This window comes from Astyanax mexicanus, chromosome 9 (genome assembly GCF_023375975.1).
Source record: "Astyanax mexicanus isolate ESR-SI-001 chromosome 9, AstMex3_surface, whole genome shotgun sequence".
NCBI classification, from domain to species: domain Eukaryota; kingdom Metazoa; phylum Chordata; class Actinopteri; order Characiformes; family Acestrorhamphidae; genus Astyanax; species Astyanax mexicanus.
The window spans coordinates 27,989,282-28,011,278 of NC_064416.1; the positions used below are offsets into that span (position 1 = coordinate 27,989,282).

General features: G+C 37.7%; 1 protein-coding gene across 1 annotated transcript in view; it reads right to left on the reverse strand.

The window, feature by feature from the left end:
- Nucleotides 1-281: 281 nt before the first annotated feature.
- st8sia2 (ST8 alpha-N-acetyl-neuraminide alpha-2,8-sialyltransferase 2) overlaps nucleotides 282-21,997 on the reverse strand; it is a 29,718-nt gene continuing 8,002 nt past the window's right edge. The window contains exons 2-5 of the mRNA XM_022679738.2: nucleotides 14,770-14,919; nucleotides 13,847-14,104; nucleotides 6,111-6,404; nucleotides 282-1,301 (exon numbers count right to left, since the gene is read on the reverse strand). Of these exons, the coding sequence (XP_022535459.2) occupies nucleotides 1,016-1,301; nucleotides 6,111-6,404; nucleotides 13,847-14,104; nucleotides 14,770-14,919 (988 nt within the window). The 3' untranslated portion in view covers nucleotides 282-1,015. The remainder of the gene's footprint in view (nucleotides 1,302-6,110; nucleotides 6,405-13,846; nucleotides 14,105-14,769; nucleotides 14,920-21,997) is intronic.

Sequence of the window (21,997 nt, forward strand, 5' to 3'; positions counted from 1 at the left end):
AATTGTAGTTTTGTAATGGGAATGTTCTCTTTGAAAAGCTAGTCAACATACATTTAGTATATTTGATTTATTTCGGTGGGAAAATTGTGGAAAATTAATCAAATAATTGAATTAATGAAAAAATGTGTTCAGTGTATTCAGCCAGATGTTTCAGTTGGTCGAGTTTGGTTAAAGATATTTTTGATGCATCCCTAAAGGATACTTCTTTACTTATAAAATCTTCACTTATAAAAGTAAATCTTAATTGCTTTGCCAGTTTTACACATACACATATACACAAAGTTTTTTACTTCATTGATGTGCTTCCATCTTGTGGCCAAATAAACGCCCTGCAATACAAACACCAGCCTCATTCAGAGACTACTGGAGCTATGTTTACACATTCATTCAAATTTAATCAGCCTTTAATCTCCATATATGAGCTTCGATATCCCAGAATGTAAAAATGAAAATTGCTATTCTGAAAAATGTGCTCTGACTGGAAATAAGCAACACATTCAACCATACCTATTTTAAACACATTAAAAACAGAGAATCAATCAGGTAATGAAAAAATAAATAATTACTTAAATATGAAATCACATGATCTTAACATTCCTCAAATAAAAATGAGCTTTTTTTTTTTTTTTTTAAATGTGACATTTTCACATTACAGGTACTTTCAGGTGCACATTTCAAATCATCCATCAGTGACTCAGCTGATTTTGAGAGTTCTAAAATTGAAGCATGTGGAAAAATGTAGACTCAGAAAAGGGCAAAAAGACCTTTTCAGCAGTTCAAATGACCTTTACATCCATTTCTTTTCCATTACAGACAGTGCATTCACAGTTACGGCAAGGCATCGAGCGCTCTGACTGAAGCCAGACATACTCATGCTCAGTACGTAGAGTTTATCTCAAAGCCTTTTTCTCTCACCAAAACCCACAGTGCTACCTCTTTCCAACCAATATCCCAGGTGCTCGATCACATGGTTTATTTACCTCAGTTCGCCACAGTCCAGAAAAGGTTTCAGAGATCAGGTGGGAAGCCTGCAGGTCTCTGTGTGGAGCCGCAGAGCGCCCTGTCTGTGAAGTGTGCTTAAGGTCCTGAACTCGAGAGGCATGGTGTGAGGGCTGCTGCTGGATGTGTACTGGTACTTTAACGTGTCGTAGTAGTGATACTTGACTGGTTTGCCCTCAGAGTCCCGAGGGAAAGGCCAGAAACCGTAGAGGTGGATTTCTTCACAGAAGCGGGTGGCCATGGTGTACATTAGGAGGCCGGTGGTGGGCCGCTTGATCTGGATGTTGTTGGTCAGCCAGTACCTTAGAAAAGATACAATAGGTCTTGAATAAAGGCACTACATTCACACAGCAGGTAAAAGTGGTCCAAAACTAATCTGTTTCGTTTTATTAACCGCAAACACTGACATTCTGACATTTCCAATCCCAATTTGGGGCACTTTAATATGAGGTATTGAAATCTAATACATATCCCATTTACAAAAATGCAATTCAGACTTAAAAAAGTTCAAGGATCCCAAATCCAATTTTCTCACCAAATCCAGTTTATTTTAAGCTGTTTACACAATCTTTTCAAATGCAACCCATATTTGACATTTATCTGAACAGTCTCCACTGTGTAACTGACATGCATGTGCAAAACAGCATGTCCTGTGGGGTACTGACCATCAAAAAGGGAGGTTACAGGAGGATAGTAAAGTATACAGAGAAACAGAAGAACTACAGTCTGTAATTATAGAACTACAAAAAGTGCTCCTCTATGCTCTTATATATGGAGTCCCCTTACTAACTAACTTTCATAAAAATATAATGTCACATATATATGTGTGTGTAAATATCTGAGCATCCACCAGACTACTGACTATGAAGATTGTTTCTCACAAAGTATAAATATGAAGTCACCAGCATGCCAGGATGCTTATATTTCATGTGTTGTTGGTTTGTTTCCAAGGTCTCTGGGAACCTTGTCATAGTTCTATTCATCACAGACCCTAAATTCCTTTTTAGAGCAAAATCTGTCTGCTTTCACCAGAAGCCAAAACTGGGTTTTATCAGGCCAGTGATCCACAACATTCCTCGAGATCCACACACAGAAGGATTCCCTGTTTCCACAACCCCTAGACTCTGACATAAACGACTGGTTAAGATTGTATCAGGTGGTACAAGCAGCTTCAAAATCACTGTGATGTTTAACTGATCAAAATAGTGAGGACAGTATCTCTATCATTGCATGCCAAAAACTGCAGTATGAATCTTGGGAAAAGCTTGCAGGAAAATGTGTGTGAGAACCATACACAAGTTTATATTTTTTTTGTCAAATTTTGTACAATTGCTGTGTCAGTCCACGTGCACCTTTCACTTAGATGCCAGTTCTGTATTTCTCTGCTTGTCCAGAAATGCAGGTGAAAAGGGTTTTCTTTAGTGATGGCTCAAAGCATAAACTAAACACAGGCTGAGAAAAAAATATGTAGCTTATATGTTGCATTATACTGCTTTAAATTTTCCCTAAATTTAGTAAAACTGTATGTATTTACTGTTTGCTATTACTGGAAAAACTAAAACAGCATATAAAATATGCTTTCTAGACCATATAACATCTGTATATGCCTTGTCTACAGCAATACTTTAAATAAAACAAAAAATGTAATTAATTCAGCATTAAAATGGTTTTGTTTTGTTTTTAAACGGCAACACACCTAATCCCAGATGTTTTTTTTTTTTTTTACTCTAGATTACTCTGGAAAGTCTGTGAGTGTAGTTTTGCAAAATGCAAGAAAAGTTTTTTGCCTCAGCCGCCACTATGTTTGAAAAAAATTGAAATTAAATGAAAAATGAAGCATTTTTGATAACATCAATACACTACTGATTTTTGCATTACTTTAGGATCAGAAAAAAAAAAAAAAAAAACTTGCAATCCTGACCACCTTACACCAAACAATCGACATGACAGGAGCATGCTGCTACTCTAGCAACAAAAATATGAAAAAGTAATTTGTTGTGAAGGCAGCATTAGAATCAACAAATCATACAACACGATCCATTGCTGTTAAACTAAAAGAGTAATCTGGCCAATTGAATTGGTCTGTGACAATGTATAATTGGGTCTGTAACAAAGAAGGTGAGTGCCATAGCTCTATATATAGCCTAGTGTAAATGGTGTGACACAGGTGATCAATTGTGAAATCTTGTGTAAATCAATTTCTTTTAAGGAGCTTCTGTGTTCAGGATAGCTCAGTTCTTATGGATGCACATACATTCAAATATATTCAAAGAAATTTGAAGAAAGATAGATAGCTTGTTATATTAGCCAGCATACTAACCAGTCATGCATAACCAGTCATAACACAGACTGGGGGCGATGTGAGCGACATGTAGCCTGACAGAGTGAACACAGTGATTATATATGATTTTGTTATTTTGTTCTCTCAGAGCTTAAGTGTGTGTGTGTGTGTGTATACATGTGTTAAATGTGTGACAACAGAACAATCTAGGGTCGCACTTTATGACCCTCCATCTGCTTCCTTCATTAAACTGCAGTATGTGAATTGCTATTAAGGGCTACTGCCTGCTATGTTAATTGCCTTTGTTTCATTTTCTAGTGGCTCCTGCTGTTTAAAGTTATGTGGGTCATCACTAGGATCATCATCATTAGACTGCCAATAGATAAATTACAGAGCTGCAAGTGTGTGCTTTCAGCGATGATTTCCCAGCAGATCTACAAAGCGCTAGCAGCATATTTTGTAATGTGAATGACCTTGTAGGAAGTGCTACGTGATGACTAACCAAAGGAATGCGCAACTACCTAATGAATCCTCCTAAATGCTAAACTGAGAATAATAAAACATATTGATGTACATTGCTTTAATGGAATCTGAGGAATGGAGCTTTCAAATGAGGTTTGAAATGAATCCTATGGGAAACATGGCAAAAATTCACACAGACAGAGCAGCCACTCACAGCATCTCAGTATAGGTAAAGGAAGAGAGAGAAAGAGAGAGAGCAAGAATCTGAGACGGAGAGGGGGAGAGAGATGCTACTTTGATTGGTATGTAGCATGGCAGAAAAAGTGCCAGCGAAGCAAACATGGCTTGGAATAATATCTGAACAGAGATCCAGAACTGGTATCCTCCATGCAGAGGTCAGCAGAGGAGGTGAAGGCCACGCTATTTAAAGGGTGTCGCAGGAGAAGCGGAGAAACGTGAGTCCCGAGGGAGAAAGTCTGCTTGACCACAAGAACAATGACCTTTTATGGAGATGCTGATAAACCAGAGCTACTGTGTGTGTGTGTATGACATTATAAAGCTTTGGTTCTCTTGTCATTGACAAGGATGCACAACAAAACAGCAGATATTAGCATCAAATCTTAGATTGTAAATCTTGATGGTCACTTGCGGACTCTGGTACAGGCAGGTTTAAGATTTTTTTAGATAAATCTTGGCAATGTGCACACCCCTTAACACGAGCAACAAGTGATATAGCATACATATAATATAACAGTACACAATATGTGAATATTTATTATTTTTTTTAAAGCTGGAACAGACATACCTTAAGCAGTAGTGGCACATTAAAATAATTACCTACTGTTTAAAAAAAATCTAAAGACTAAAGTTTAAGTTCTAACTGTTACTTAAAGGTAATTTATAGGACAAACAAGAATTATGTTTTCTGTAGAAACTTTTAAAATGATCAGAATGTATCTTCATATATTTTCTCTGCAGAGCTTCAGCCAGTTTTTGTTCTTATTTGAACTGTTTGATACAGAACGGAAATCTTTGTGAACCTACCCACCACCAACCCCCCCAGAAAAACGAGTTGATCAGGAAAGGCTCTGTGTCTACATCAACTCGTGAACTCATGGCATCGCCCACCCTGGCTCGGGACCGCCCACAGACAGAGCTAAAGCCGGGTTGCAGCAGGGCAGACACTGTCAGCTTAGAGCTCTGTTTACAGTAGCTAGTTAACTTTAGCTATCTTGTGTAAGTAACTACAGGTTTACATTGGATCTCCGGTGGATTCTTCATTTTACAGAGACCTTAAATATACACTAGGTGAGCACAATTTGACAAGCCTGCACAACTTGACAGAACACTGGTCTAGATTATTCTATGGGGAAAGATGTGAATAATCTAATATTTTCCCCATTACTCTCCACAATACTCACAGTTCAGTTGTGGACATCCTGAGTGTAAAATGTTAAACATATTCATATTTATAAATAATTCTTAACAGAATTTATTAATTAAAAATGTATCTTAACTGACACTGTTGTTTACACTTGTGGACACAACTAAAATGATAATCTGTATTTTACAATCATTTAGAAACATGATGTATGGGTCTGAGAGACATACGACTTGTGGGCATAATCTGAAAATATTTATGGTTTTAACTAGGGGTGGGCGATATGGCTCTAAAATAATATCACAATATTTCAGGGTGATTTTGCGATAACGATATACTTGGCGATATAAGAAAACTAAAAGAATTAATTCATTTCAGGAATATAGTACAATAGTATAACAGTATAATCATAATGTGGCAAAATAAATAATATAGCATCAAATAATATAATGCATCAAATAATATTGCAGCATATTTAGTGCATGCATATAAACTGCAAACTAAAACAAATATACAATAAATAAACCTAAAGCTTCACAGTACATAATAGACTACTTTTAAGACAGAACAATCACGATATGGATTTTTAATATCATGATATTTCTGTGTCACGATATATTGTATACGATATAATATTGCCCACCCCTAGTTTTAACCATGTTTTTAAAGTCAGTAAGGATTTTTAAAAAATCAGCAATGTGGTCAAGACATTACAACATAAACAAACATGTAGTAAAACGTTACTTAAAGATTATCTTTTATAAAATGATTTAAATATTAAACTCCAGGCATACTGCTACAGATAGTGGATAGTCTGCATGTAGAGCTGCCCTCTGTCCAGTGCTAAGTGCCTGTAGTCTGTTTGAGGTGTTAGTGCTGTTAAAGCTGCAGGTAAAAATAGCCAGAGCCCTGATCAACCTGCTGAGTGCATGCCCCTGCAGGTACAGAGGTGAGCACACAATCTCTCCCTCCCACACACACACATACCCTCGAACAGCATGGAGCAGGCGCAGGGAGGGAAAGGCAGCGTGCACGTTGACCGTATGAGAGAGGATGAGGTGGACGGCCCACTCCACTCTGTCCTCTCCACTTTTGGCCATGAAGGCAGGGATCCAGAGCACACTCCCGCTCAGAGCCTGCAGCCGCCGCACAAAGCGCTGCCTCCACTCCTTACTGCTCAGGTCCTGGAAGGCACGCTGTACTACTGATGGATTCATGGTCACCAGGCTGCTGCGCAGGCCCACATCCTCCGCATATTCCTCCACTGGGGCCAGGTTACACCTAAAATGTAGAAACACACAAGCACATACACACCACAAAATATATCAATCTTTTATAGTTGTGGTCTGCCTGATAGATTTACAAACAAACAAATCAGTTTAATCCCACACTGCTGTTCAGAAGGAACAAGCCTAATAATATAATTAGCGCTGTCAAATGCATGTGTTAATATCAATTTATTACCACAGAAAATATAAAATACGTAAAATCTGCATTAAACTCTGATAATATAGAGAAGCTTGTTTGTCTCGGTAACTGGTTGTGAGAGGTTTAAAGTCTAGTTTAATACCTGATGCGTGACAAAAGAGAGATTGTCTGTCTACTTTAATTATTTTCGATTGTCTATACGGTATATACAATTAAAATGTTAAGCCCCAGAAATTGCAGTATGTTGCTACTTACACTACGTTGCCATATTTTCTTTTAAGAAGTAACTTGTCAGGTATTTGTTCATTGATATACTGCTCTGCTAAAATTCATTTAACTGTACAATTTAAAATGCAAAAATGGATAAATGCAATTTACTTTAGTTAATTGAAGGCAGAGTGTGTAATTAATTAGTTAATTTATTAATTATTTAGATTTTTTTATATAATACACAGTACCAGTCAAAAGTTTGAACAACCTCTCGTTTAATATTTGTTCTTAATTTATTTCATGTATTATGTACATTGTAGATTAATATTAAAGACATACAACATTTAAGGAACACACATAGAATTACACTGAAAACAAAAAAAGGGTTTGTTCTTCACAATCTCCCAACTGAGATGGTGATTCTGGGCTGAGCTGGGGCTTCACAGCATATACCCATAACAGAAATAGCAGACATATCGATACTCTTACTGCCTCTTTATTGAACATGGCAACCTTTGAAACAGCAGTTTTGCGAGTGTATCTCACAAATTGTATTTAGTCTTTATAATATGAATTAGTTTTAAGAAGTTTTTTTGTTGACTCCTTTGCATTTGCGTTGGAAAGGCAGCACCTTTCCATGGCTCTCTCAGACTCTGGCCGCTGATGACAAGCAGTGTAAACCAGGATTTGAGCTAGCGATACACAGATCCTAGTGGCAGCACCTTACTCTGCTGGACCATTTAAAATCCTGTAAAAGCTTATAATTTAAAAAATGTACTTTGTTAATTACATGGCATTTTAGTCTTTCTTTTTGTCTGAGGAACATTGCCTCAGATTAGGACATTATTCATGTACTGTTTAAAAAAAAAAAAATACTCATTACTCATCTACAGAATTTATTCTATACCAAATCATATGCACTTTCCTGTTAGCTCTTTTGTCACATACGGAGATGCAACACTGAAGCACATTGTTCAACCATCCATAGACAGCATGCCTCCGCTAACTACAGTATGTCTTGCTCAAAAGGCAACTACAGACTTTGTGACCAGCCTTGATCTATAGAGAAAACAGCAGGTCTGCTGTCTAGACAATGCCTTTGAGGTAAATGAGAATAGCAAGCCAAAGGACATAAGCTACATTAAAAACACACCCGTTCTCAAATACTGTATAAGGTAATGAATATATCACACAGTTCAATGCATTTGTATTATTCTAATGTGTTGTTTTAGTAATATTGAGGAAGACTGCTAACACTATGAGAACATTTGCATGAGTATTCTACTGTGTGTAATATCACTGGGAAAGCAGTAAGCCTAGCTGAATTAGATTAGATGCTTATTTATCATTTACAAGAAACTACAGCATGTTTTTCAAGGGCACACAAAATATATTTATTCAATATGTGTTGGTATATTACAGAAGCACTTCTATAATAAGAGACAGGATAGACCACCATTTGGGTGGTGGGTGTGTCCCCTTTAACAGATTTTAAATCATGGGAAAGGTGAAGCTGCAGCTTAACTAAAAAGAATCGTTTCTGTCAGAGCAAAGATGTACAGACCAGCAAAATAACAAACTATTGAAACCTCCAATGAGCCTCAACAGGTGGTCCCTTCCATTTCTGCAGCATTACTTTGCAAGAATCATGGCAAATACACTCAGGTATTGAGTAATTATTATTATTATTATTATTATCACCTCAAATGTATGTTAATTTTGCAATTAAGTACATAAACTGCAAAATTCTGTGTGCACGACCAGCATATTTCAATATTCCAAAGACCACCAAATGTCCTCAGACATGTAGGGCTTGAAGTCCAGTGTCTAAGTCTAATTAAAAAAAAATAAAAATCCATAAATGCATATTTGTAACAGTAATGCTTTTAGATCTCTAAACAAATGTATAATGAAACAAAAATAACTTACCAAACTTTCCCTTTTACCTTTTTAGACCCTGCATCCATTACAATGGACATCATATATTTTCTTTTGTTGCACATAACAGTAATTAAGACCATGTTATCTATCAGAATGGATCATGAACAAGCAAATGAAACAGTAGCTTAGCCCTGCTTACTGCACTGGGAAAAAACAGCAATAATTTACAGCACTTTTTAAAATCATGTTATATTAAATAAGTCTATAAGTTTATATAAAGTTTTTATTAAAATAATAGAGTCCTTTTGTGTGCATTACAGACAGATAATTCAGATCGGAAATGATTAAAACAATGATGGTTGGTTGTCTAGGTGTCAATTCTCACTAGTCTTCTTCTTCAACAGTCCCGCTTTATGAATGGCCTGCTCTTAGCAGTTTTACACATATGCTATCTTCCTTTCATTTCTTAATGAACTAAATCAACTCCAAGAGATGTTCAGTAAATCAGACGTGTTTGATGTGTTGCATCAAAAAAAAAAAAACTTTTATCAGAGTTGTGAGAGTGTTATTTTGTCTTCATAGTGTATTTGAAGCCAGGAATACCGATTAACTAGTGAATGGAGTTACAGACAAGTGTTTTTAATACTACAATCATGCGACACACATTCACTGCACTCAGACTATTGAACCAGATGGCTGGACTTCTCTAGAGTTAAGTCACTTTAAGAGACGGTAGACATTATTGAAATCTCTTATTTTGCATTGTATCACTACACATATTTTTTTTTTACTGTGACATTAAAATTCTTGTAATTCCATTCCATAGGGGCAGTTATTTTTACAGGCACTGTAACATCAAAAGTTGCATGACCTTTAGAAGAAATACCTGCAACCAGCACTTTCTATAATTTAATATCAGTCACTCACATTGTTCAGTAGTTGTTCCAGTAATAACTGCATTTTCTGGGGGTGCAAACCAGGAAGAACATTAATTTAGTTTCTTTTTAGTCATTCAGTTGTTTAGTTTCTTTTAACTTATTATAAACAAGCTAAACTTTTTCTTTAACATTGTTCGATTTGCTGTACTGCTCTAATTCAAGATTTTGTATCTTTATTGCTAAAGTCCCTCTTCTCGCAACTGCAGCATGAAACCTGAGAAGAAACCTGTGGAGTCTGCACCATTTTGCCTAGCTTGCTTTTTTTACACTTCACTTCAAAACTCTGCTCCAGGGGATTCATTTTCCACCATTTCTGTTTTATTGTCGTTATTTTTTCCCCTCTGTGTTAGTAACAGAGTAGCAGAGGGCTTGGAAGAGCACCTTTAGTTCCATCCCTGAATACTTGCTGTTCTCAGCTGTATACAATACAAAGGGTCCTTCATTTTGGAAGAACCTTCAATGACATAATGCCAAGAAATGCAGCTTATTTAAAATACATTTTCATATTATATTTATATTATATTTGCCACAACCCTCATTGCTTTTTCTCCTTACAGTTTTCTTTTTATATCTTAACCATGTGGTAAAGTTCCCTTTTCCCTTTCTGTCCTGTGTACTACCTGTACTGCAATGCTATTGTGCTCTGGAACCATTGATTGATTCATTTATGCCACACTGACTTCTTCCTCTATTTGCCACTTTCTACTATTGAATAAATTAAGTAACTGTATTTTTGCCTTGCTTTTCAAAAAAAGCAAAGAGGTATCTACAAAAGTACAATTTAAGAGTTTTTAAGATTCCAACAGACAACCCAACAAAGCACAAAACGTTTAGTAACTGCAGCTGTGCTATTCTAATCAGAAATGTATTTCAGCAGTGCTACTCTAGTCACATGTTTACCTCAGCAGTGCAATTGTAGTCATCAATTTAACACAGTATATTTATAGCAGTCATAAATTTAACATAGTTTAGTTATAGCAGTGATAAATTTACTTTCATTGCGAAATATAAGTCTCTTGTGAGTGAAATTTTACACAAAGAAAAGCAGCTAGTGAGGCATGCTCGTGGTGAACAAAGTGTGGGCCTAACACCACTGCTTTAAAAATCCTAACATTAGAGGAAACACTACAGTAAAACTTTTATATAATTTTAAAAAATCCCCCTATTTTCTCCCTAATTTACACTAGTGATGCCCCAACACCAGGAGAGTGAAGACTAGCACATGCCTCCTTCGATACATATGAAGTCAGACTCTGCTTCTTTTCAAACCGCTGCTGATGCATCATTGCGGAGTAGCATCACACAGCGTTTGGAGGAAAGCGCAGCGACACGATTACGATACATCTGCTGCAACAGCAACCACTGGCGTGATGAGGAGAAAGAGCCCCATCTACCCACCCTCAGAGCTCCAGTAGCTAATGGCAAGCTACATAAACAGGATTCGAACCTGTTTGAATTCGAAGGCAATCTTCTAATCATAGTGGCAGCGCTTAGCCCACTGGACCACTCGGAGCACTAAATAAATTAAATATGAATCTGAAGTTAGCACACAGCCAAATATGTGTACACTTGCAGTGCTCAGTAAAATCTTTTAATATAAAACAGCATTTCAAGTTGCTAATAAACAATAAACCCCAGCAGGCACTACTTAATATGAATGAAATAAGCCTGATAACTGGCAGGTACTCCTTTAACTTTGTGCTTAGCTTCAAAAGACACACTAATTTCGATGCTGCACCAGCCTCTGTGTTTGCTTCTTAGCACTCACCTCACCATGGAAACTCCAAAGACCATCAAAGCACTTGGAGATGGTATTAAAACCAGAGGAAGGCAGTTATCGTCCCTAATACCTGGAAAATGTCTCTTACGTCCCTGCTCACTGCTCAAGCTAAGCTGTTTCAGTCCCTCATTCATTTTCTTCCTTACGCACACACTCATGTATCACCCTCACTGAGAGGTTATGCTGAACACACAAAGGATTTGGGCTTCTCTGACACCGGACTCTGAGGGTTTGCATATCTCAGGACCTACAAAAGCCCCAGTGATAACAGCTGGGGCTGGGTATCACTACATAGGATTCATAGATACATACGGTTCACTAGGGTCAGAATAACACTTCCTATTACCATAGTCTGCGGAACCCAGGAGAACATTGTGTAAGCTTGGTTACATTCTACAAACATCCTCTATCCACTGCCATCATTTCAGTGCAGCACAAGAAGAACAAGAAGCGAATGTGAATTGATATTACACACAGCAAACCGCAGTAAACAAGTGCTGCAGAAAGAAAATGAGCGTGAACGCAGCATACACAACTGTCCACATAAAGCTTAAGCTGCCTTCAAAAGGCTGGAGGAAAGCGAGAAGCGCCTCATTAAAATTTCTGGAGGACAGCTGAGGCTTTTCAAAATGTCAAATTTGCTCGGCAGGTACCTAATTGCTGTATTGCTTTTCAGAGCTGAAAGCCAGCAAATCATCAGAGAGAGTAACAAGTCAGAAAGAGTAGCAGTAATGACAGCTATTTCTCTAACTGTGAGGAGCACAAACTGACTCTGAGCTGTGAACAACACGACGCTCTGACAAATGCTGCTAAGAGCTAGTCAGATATTAAGAAAGTATTAAAGCAATTTATTAACATAAGATTTTTAAATATGTGATTGTGATTTTTAATATGGTTGAACATCCACACCAAGTCTTGCGCACTTTTTGCATTATGTGCTTTGTAAACTAGTCTAAAAACTACATACTGTATTTTTTTGCACTATATGGCGCTGTAAACTACATACTGTATTTTGTTGACAGTGCGCCTTATGTATGAATTCTACCAGTCAGGTTGTAAGGAGCAGTAAAGCCAGCATTATAAAGGAGTTTCAGTGAAGTTTCTCTTAATAAAGCACAGAGGCTGGAGCAGCTTTAGCATTAGCTAACCGTGCTAAGCGCTAGCTCTTTCCCCGTTCAGAGATGAGTATATCATAGCCTGCGGTTTTACCGTGTTAAAACAAGCTATATGGTATGAACCGCTAGCTGATATCACCCTGACTTACTGGAACACTCAGGGTTCCTAAGTGTAGCACTTTTAGTTGGCAGTTACTAGTGCTAAGCACAGCTAACTGCGCTAAAATACTAGAAATCTAAGCTTACTGTAAATAACCCGAAGTGCTTTACTCACCCAAATAAACAGGAGAAAAATCTGTGAAGATTGACATCCAGCACTTGTTTGACTTTAAAAAAAAAAAAAAAAAAAAAAAAAATATATATATATATATATATATATATATATATATATATATATATATATATATATATATATATATTTTTTTTTTTTTTTTTTTTAAGAATAAATGTTTGGTTCACTTGGTGCCTGCTGAATTAAAAGGGAAACAAGACAACATGACAGGTGCGCCTTATAGCCTGTAAAACACAGTAGCTTTAATCAATTTCTATTCTTCCTGTTTCTCTGCTCCCTGTCCACTTCTGCTCTCTTTAATATCCCTCCTCACCTCACAGCTGCACATTAATAAGGAAAAATCTAGTTTGCCTTTTAGTTTTTTCTGAAACATGTATAGACTACGAAAAAAAAAATGTCAATGTAAAAAAAATCCCTAAGCACTGACACTGCAATGTGCACATTTGCAATGTCACATAAGCCAAACTACACTTTACATATTATGATACACCAAAAAATCTGTACTGTTCTCTTTTTCCATGACCTGTGTACCAAAGATAGATTATATCCAATCAATATAATGTATTATACTCCATTCTTTCACACACAGAGGGCTTTATTAGGTGGATTATTGACTGCTGGTTAAATCCAGTTAAATTTGTATTTTTAATATTGCACAAGAACAAAATAGTGCAATGTTATTTTGTCCCCAGTATCTTGTAGCCCTACTTTGCTCTGCAATATATATTTCTTATCCTCTGATTTTTTATAGTCAGTGTATTGCTTGTTTATTTCAGCTTTTGTTTTCTGCTCCAACAAGATAAGCGGTTCTGCTGCATTTGAACATTTGAACTGGAATTTGATTAGGTCTTTATATGGTGCTGTCACCATATAAATCCATGAAATCCATGCCTGTGCTCCAAACCACACACCTCTATACATTACTTACTATACTAATGGATGCACATCTAATGTTGTGCAGTTTGGAACAAAGCCCTGGTTTTCAGTGGAAATGGCCTTCTTTGTAAAGCATTGACCCACGGTGTGCAAATTAACATATTTCCATAATCAATAAAGCTAATTACATCTTCACTACTTACCTGATCACGAAATCATGGGAATCAATCTCTGGTCCACAGCTGCTGTTCAGCAGTATCCCAGAATTCCCTACAATTGCACATCGTTCGTAGTGCTGGTTCTTCATAGGGGACACTGTGGGTAACAGGCGGTACAGGTTCTCTGAGATGTTTGTGGTGCTCTGCCGGTCAAAAACGTAATGGATGATATCTCCAGGCTTAAAGGTGCTTTTCAGGATGGATATGTCTCTCTCAGCATCCAGGAACCTTAAAACCTTTTTCCTGGAGAAGAATCATAAACCGTTAAAAGTTTAAAACATGGACATACTTTTAGAACTAATATAGCTTCTGTTTATCCCCACTGAAAAGCTCACATTTAAACATGTGCATTATGAGCACTAGACAAAAGTTATTTTACAGCAAATATAAACACATGGTTTATAAGATATGATGAACCTGTAAAACATTTATTTGCATTTTCCACACTGTTCCCACTTCTTCTAATCTGAGGTTGTAAAATCATGGGTTATAAAAAATAAATTGTAGGGGCTCCGAGTGGTCCAAGGGGCTATGATCAGGAGATTGCTGGTTCGAATCCTGTTTATGTATGTATTATGCCATCGGCTACTGGAGCCCTGAGAGAGAGCACAATTAGCTGGCCAAAGAGCTAGCATGTAGCGCATTTAACAGGTAAAGCTAATACTGCTGGAGAACTAAACTGAAACTCCTGTATACCGTTGTACTTCAGTGGAGTAGCTTTACTGCTCCTTACAACCTGACTGGTAAAATTCATACATAAGGTGCACCAGATTATAAGGCGCATTTTTGATTTTTGGGAAAGTTAAAGGAGTTTAAGTGTGCCTCATAGTGCAAAAAAATACAGTAAACCAAAAGCACATTATGTATATGTGCTTTGCCTGTTAAACAGATATATATAACTCAAATACCTGATAATGCTGGACAGGGTCCTGTTGAATATCCATCCTGATGCAGGACTAGTAAAGCTGTTTCTTGAGAAAGGAGGTGATGAAAAAGCAGAGATGGAGTCCGCCCTGGATCCTGGTACAGGAGAGGGAACAGCCTTCAACCTCGTCTTCCTGAATGTAGAACACAAAAGGTACAAAGAAAAATAAATATACCTAAAATATATACTTAACTATAATTGCATATACAGTACCTTACAAAAGTTTGGATACACCTTCTAATTCAATGGTTTTCCTTTTTTTTATTCTAAATTATAAATGAATACTTAAGTCATCAGACAATGAAGGAACACATAAGAAATGATGTGGTAACTTAAAAGAGTTAAACAACTTGGGCTTTTATCTGGGTTACTGTTAACGTGCAGTTTCTGAGGCTGGTAACCCTGGTAACTTATTAACTTATCCTGTGCAACCGAGGTAATTCTTGACTTTTTGGCTGTTTTTATACTGTTTTTTTTATAGTGAATCAATTCCAAGAAAATTAATAGGTCCTTAGGTTGAGCTGATGACAGTATTACTGCACCGTACAGCCGTCTGCCAATGGTGCTGGCATTAACAGGATGACTAACAGAGTACAACAGAGCACCGCTCACTGAAAGTCTGCAGTCATGGCTGTTGGGTCAATCAGCTCATGTTCTTGTTCAAGTAGGTCCCTCAGACCTTTTATACCAATAGTGCATGTCTACCACTATCCCTTCAAACACTACCACCAACCCTAATTCAATGCAACCCCCTAAAATTGCTTTCCCAGGCATACTTAGCTAGCAAAGGATGCTACCAACATAACAGCATGAGTTAGAATGGAATTTACAGACTTAAGTCAGTTAGGTACAGTGATAAGGCACCAACCAGAGTCATTCCTGACAGTTGATTTCCTCTGGAAGAAACAATATTTTGGCAAATGTAATTAGTTTAAGTAGTGTTGCACTTAAAGCCAATCTCGGTATTGGCAACAGAGGGCACGAAACCCTGATGCAGTTACTGGCACACATGTGCAACTAAATGGCACTTGATTTAAGTCAGCAGCATCATGTCTGCGGTGTGAGATTGTTAGGGTACCTTAATTGCATGAATTAATGCATTGTGACATTTTTTTTATTTTTACAAATCAACAAATGAGCAGTTTGTCAGTTTGTTTGTTTTTTTAAACTGTTCATACCTTATTTGAGATAAAACCAAAACACAGCCTTAAAACCTATAAAAAAACTATAAAAAAACAGAACACTATAAATATCATGATTTATAGACGATTAGTTAAATCAGAGTTTGCATTAGTATCTGTCATCAGAATGGGCAGATACTTGAAAATCTGAGAGCATTTTATAGGTGCATTCCTTCGTAAAAAGCATTCATTCAGACAAAACACAAATCTGTCTTAACTAATTAAAAAAAAAAAAAACATATATTTGAAATCTCTAAAAGAGCCCTATGCACTGCTGGGAAATAAAAAAACAATTGTTACACATTTGCATAACATAAAACAGTGCTCTGAACTGACAGTTTGTATGTGTAAAACAGCCAGCTCTAACGACCTTGCTGAGCAAGGAACAAAGGTGAAAAGAAAGTAATGCAATTAAATTGTTACATGATTTATAACCTTAACCTGATTTCAACAGGTCATCTTTTTTTTTATTACTCCATTGTTCAAGGACACAGACAGAGAAAGGTATTTTACATAATGAATTGTGCTAAAAATGTCTAAGGCTAGAAAAATTTATCAAGTTATAATGAACTTCTGAGAATAGCTGGTTTTGAAAAGGCTGCCAGCCAAACTAGATAAAAATGCTTATCGCAACCATTCAGGGACAATTTAAGAGACATTTCTAAAGGACATCCTGTATTGTAGTGCTTGACAAAATTTGTCCAAACATTCCTACACCCATGTGGATTTATCAGCTATTGTTGAATGAGAGATTATGGGTGTTCAGCTTAGGCTTGATCCCTCTCTTGTCTTCTCTCTCCTGGTTTTTGGGAGCATCACTAGTGATAGGAGGAGTTTTTAATGAAAGGAGATTGGAAAGCTGCCGAAGCCCGACCTGACACCCAACACGAACACAGGTCAGGGTTGGCCAAGAAAATGGTCTGTGACATAGTCCTATGCTTTTTAATGCTATTTATTGTTATACATACAAAGATGAAGCAAAGTAACAAATCACACGTTGATTGTAAAAAAAACATTGCTATATATGTTATAATCACGCAACACTGGCCTGCACTGTTTGCACATGTGAGCTCCTCCACTTGTCCATGCTACACTTTGGTATTCCTTTCTTAAATTATAGGCCTATGCTTCTTCTGTGTTGCACTGTTCATTTTAAATTCAAATTGTTTATTTTTTATTTTTTTGCACAAACAAAAAAACAACAGACAAAAATGCTAATTGCAATAAAATACAGTGCAGGTAGAGGCAAAAACATAACATGGGCTTAAATAAAGTCTGTACCTTAATAATAAAAATATCTATTATAGCGAACATAACATCAACAAAAGAATATCACATTCCAACTAAATAACACAAAAAAACATTAACATCATTCTAAACAGACTTTAGTCATTGAAACAATTCGCCATTGTAGTTAAAATGTCAGTTTTAACGCTCTATATATTATAAAAAAAATGCAGGCTCAGGCTCATAAGGACAGTTTAAGGGGCGGGTTGGGTCGGGCTTGGACAGAACATGCACGTGCTTGGGTAGGATAGGGCTGGATTTCTTGGGGCCGATCTACACTCTAATTGTTTAGGGGCTCTGGGTGACCAGCGGACTAATGATGCATGTCCACTACCATCCTAATTATTTCAATGGAGCGAGCCGCATGCTGCATGCCGTTCAGTGAAAATGTTTAACAGAGTTCAACATTATTCTAATGAATACAGCCGTCATGCTCCATCCAGCCAATTAGGAAAGAGAAGGCTACGACACCACACACATACAAGCACCACACAAACACACACACACACAGAACAGGCGCCCTACAGATACAGAAGAAAAGCTGAAAATGCCAGAATATTGATTTACATTGAAGAAAAGAGCTAGTGGACATGTACTGTAAGGAACTGCCAATATGATTTGAGGATTGCGAGGTCATGCTGGTTGCCATGAGTAGCTGTATTCCGATAGAGCACAATTGGTCTTGGTCTTTAGGATGTCAGATGGTGCCCTTTCTTCACTCCTAATGTAATGTAATTTTAGTCAAAACAGCCGTCTGTTAGCTAAGGTATCAGAGCTGGGTTGCTGTGCTTTGAGGGTGCTGTGATGCTACCCAGTGATGCTTTAGTGGTAGTTGGAAAAGGGGAGCATTGCTAGTGATGAGACAGGGACTAAAGGGTAGAAATGTACTTGCTTTTAACTATACCTTCGTGTACACATGATGGTTGCCTCACGTATCCTGTGTTCTTTTGGTGTATCGGCTGTGCACATCTTTCAGAAACTAACACAACGTGTACACGAGGTGCAGTAAGTGCAAAACCACTAGTGACAGTAGCATAAAACTGATTAAAAGTTTTGAAGAGCAGCTTTATAATGTGTATTTGCCACTGCGATTAATCTGTATTGTTTTAAAATTGAAATAGAAGCTAATCTGATACTGTTACGCCTGTGCGCGGTGGAAAATGCCCAAGAAACAGAGCAGGGACAGAGCCAAGTAGGGGTTTTTGTCCAGCAGTCATCACATGCCTAAACTGTGCTCTGTTAAAAGCCTTCAGTAGCATGTGTAGCAAGTATGTGCACACGTTCAGTGCACAGCCAGTAATCAAATAGCAAGTATACCTATAGAATAATGAGTGGGTGGTGTAACTGCAATAAATTGTGAGAACATTTGTTCTGCTATTATGCAAAAGCTAATTACATTGTTCATTTAGAATGATAAATAAATGACAGAAACCAATAAATAACTCCACAGGCAAGATCAAAAGAGCTTCCTAATTTGTTTGACTGCTACTGTCTGGGACATGAAGATCTCATTTGAGGAATTTGCAGATAATTTCTGAGCCGACTTCATTCACACCAAGCTAGAAAACAACAGCAAGAATAAGATCTTCCCTCTATATGAGGTAAACACTTGACATGATGAAACTAAGAAAGCCTACAGTGTAATCTCTCACAAACACATCCTAGGACATTATATGTCACTTCCAAAACAGCCTTTCTCTGTTATTAACTAGGTTTGTAGTGCACCATTCAAATCTTTTCTCAAAATCAAAAGCTCATTTCAGAGTTAATTCACGCTAAACACTACGCCCAATCTAAGCTCAAGTGCTTGGAGTCGACACTCTAAAATCACAATGATCGCATTAATTTAAGCTGGCAGATTTCGGCTGTGGGTCTCCCTTATGGCAGGGAAAAGCAAACTGCTCGCTTTCTTTCTTCCCCCTTGTTTTTCATCTCTACTCTCATTGCATTCAGTAACAAATCAAACAGTAATCCTCTAGTTCCAACAAACCGCCCACTGCACAGCCTTCTGGGTTGACATAATGGGCGCTGAAGAGCGAGCAGGACACACTTGAGAGTGGGACAAAACCACAAAGCTGCTGGCATTTGTCAAAGAGCCCCAGGGTTGAGTGTGTGAATTTGATGATGCCAAGGATTAGTTCTTAGAGATGAAGATGCAAAGCATATTGGAAGTATACGCTTGAGAGAACAACACCATTTCCCCACCCCAAAATGTGTTGCTTTGTCCACAAAATGATTTCTGAACAGGTCACACCTGGTTATACAAGCTATAAAATTGGTCAGGGAATCTCTAGGCTTCTTTAAGACTGCCCTGAAGCAGGTGCCAGGCCAAAGCCTCTGGTGTCAATCTCCAGTCCGCTGTGAAAAGCCTAACAATTAATTGATAAAGTATGTTAGGTGTATTAGATAAACAACACCAGAGAATAAAACCTGCGCTCCTCTGTTACTGCAGTCGACCAGCTTTCTCACAGCATCAGAAACAGCCAGAGGAAAACTGAATTTGTAGCCCTGAGGGGCAAAGTAAAAAAAAAACAGTGTTTGCTTCACTGCGGGAAGCACAGGTTTACAGCAGCAGTCTCAATACAAACCTTAAGAAAAATCTCAAACAACAAAGGGTTCTAGTGGGCTCAGCCCAAGACATAAAGAACCAGTAACTCACCTTTCAGTATTCAATGAATTATATATAACCCAAAACCTGGGACTCCTGAGTAGTGCTGGGTGATAATCATATACACTATACCGCCAAAATGTATCCACTCGTCTGAGTTGCGCTTGGTGATGAAACCCATCCCATGAAGTTCTTTATGTTCACTGTTCTGGATCTAATCTAAAGGCCACATGAAGTTTGCAGGTCTGTAGCATAGACTGTGTATAGCTGGACAGAGCACCGTCTCTCAAAAGTGAAGCCACCACAGGTCGGCCGCCCCCTGCTGTTCGGTTTCAGAAAGCTGCGTAACCCCACCCACCCAATCAGTATTGGCCCAATCACTGGGAGATCGATTGCCTGTTGGATAACTGTGATGCTACAGCTATTCATGAACGGAATGATGAGCCAGGTGGTGGGCAGAATAGCCCTTCTTATTGCCCATCAGTCACTGTAATGTTCGCCACAGTAAGCATCTGTTAGCTGGTGTAACAGATGGCATTCTCCTCCAAAACTGTCCAGTGGAATTACATTAACAGCAGATTAAAAAACTGACAGGATGGCTTTACATACTAGCCTTCACTCTCCATGTACTGGTTGCATTGTGTAATGGGCAGGAAAGGAAAGCTGGCAAGTGGGACTAAAAAACAGCATTTCTACTGTCCTTCTTCAACTTTTAACACATTTCCCTGCTTTACTGATTTTATTTTTACCAAACCTAATACAAGCCTGAATCAGCATTTTGAGTCCTAGACTGCAAGTCAGGCTTCTCTGACTGTATCAAGTGTGAACTAAAATTTCAGACTCCATTAAACCTAGCTTATTAGTCTGCTTTATCCTGTTATCTTCTTTTAAAACTCATCCACTTTCTGTTTTTTTCTTTCAAAACAATCGAAAGCAAAAGTAAATTATAGATGGGTAGGTTTTATTTGACATGTCAAGAACACCTTACTAAGTAGATGATAAGTGACGTGTTTAATGAGGAGAGAGCATTTCACTGCAGTGTGACAACGATTAATAATACATGTTAAAGGGAGAAATATATAAATACACTGGTAAAATTACAATACAATAATTATTAACTATGTGACACTTTGGCACTACAGAAATGGAACGTAATGCCCCATCCATATAGCACCATGCTTGAACTGTAATAGTTTATGTTGCCTTGCTTGAGATGCTGGTGGCTGTTGTCCATTACAACCCACTGCACGGGTTTGTGGATGGTGGAATGGGTGGATGTCAGTGTTTGTCGATGGCACATGTCTATATTACCTTCTGGCTCTCTTAGCTATCCTGTTATATTCAGATCTGACAGAGTCATTAGCCACACTCTGATAATGATGTATTTTCTCTGTTCTCCATGAATCCAGTCACAATGAATTCATTCTTTCTGCCTTCCTCAGAGTTACTGACTGCCCACCTGTCCTGCCTGATACCGATGGATGTTCAACCTTAAGGGTCTCCTGTCACCTGTCCTTGGTTTCTCCCAAGGTTTCTTCCTCCTGAGGACGTTTTTCCTTGCCTCTGTTGCTCACTGAAGGTTCTATGTTGCATGTTCATTTTTTTTTTCTGGTTCTCTCTCCTGCTACCACATTTCTGCAAAGCTGATTTGCAACAACGGTCAGTGTAACATTTATCAATTCTGAGCAATCAAGGCTAAATTTCAAAATGGAAAATAAATTGGTAAAACTTCTTTATTATCTAATTCCTACCATTTGGTGAGAAATGGGTTTTTATAATTTATTCATATTTTCTAGTTTTTTAATTTTATTTCTGCAACTAGAATTCCAGGAAAAATGACAAATGTCCATCTTGTAACAAAAGTAAGTTGTTTTGTTACAAGATGCAAAAATGGAGAAAAAAACGAGAGAACAGCAGAAATGAAAATTAGCAAACATGCGACGTCAGAGAGACGTTCAAATTATGTCTGTATCACGTCGGTCAGTCCAGACCCACTTTTGCACGTCTGGTGGACGTACAAAATAGGTTCAATATCTGCACGTCTGACTAGGACCTCAACTGGACGTCATTGGACGTGCAAGACGCGTGCACTATCTGAACGTCTAAGTAGGACCTCAACTGGACGTCATTGGACG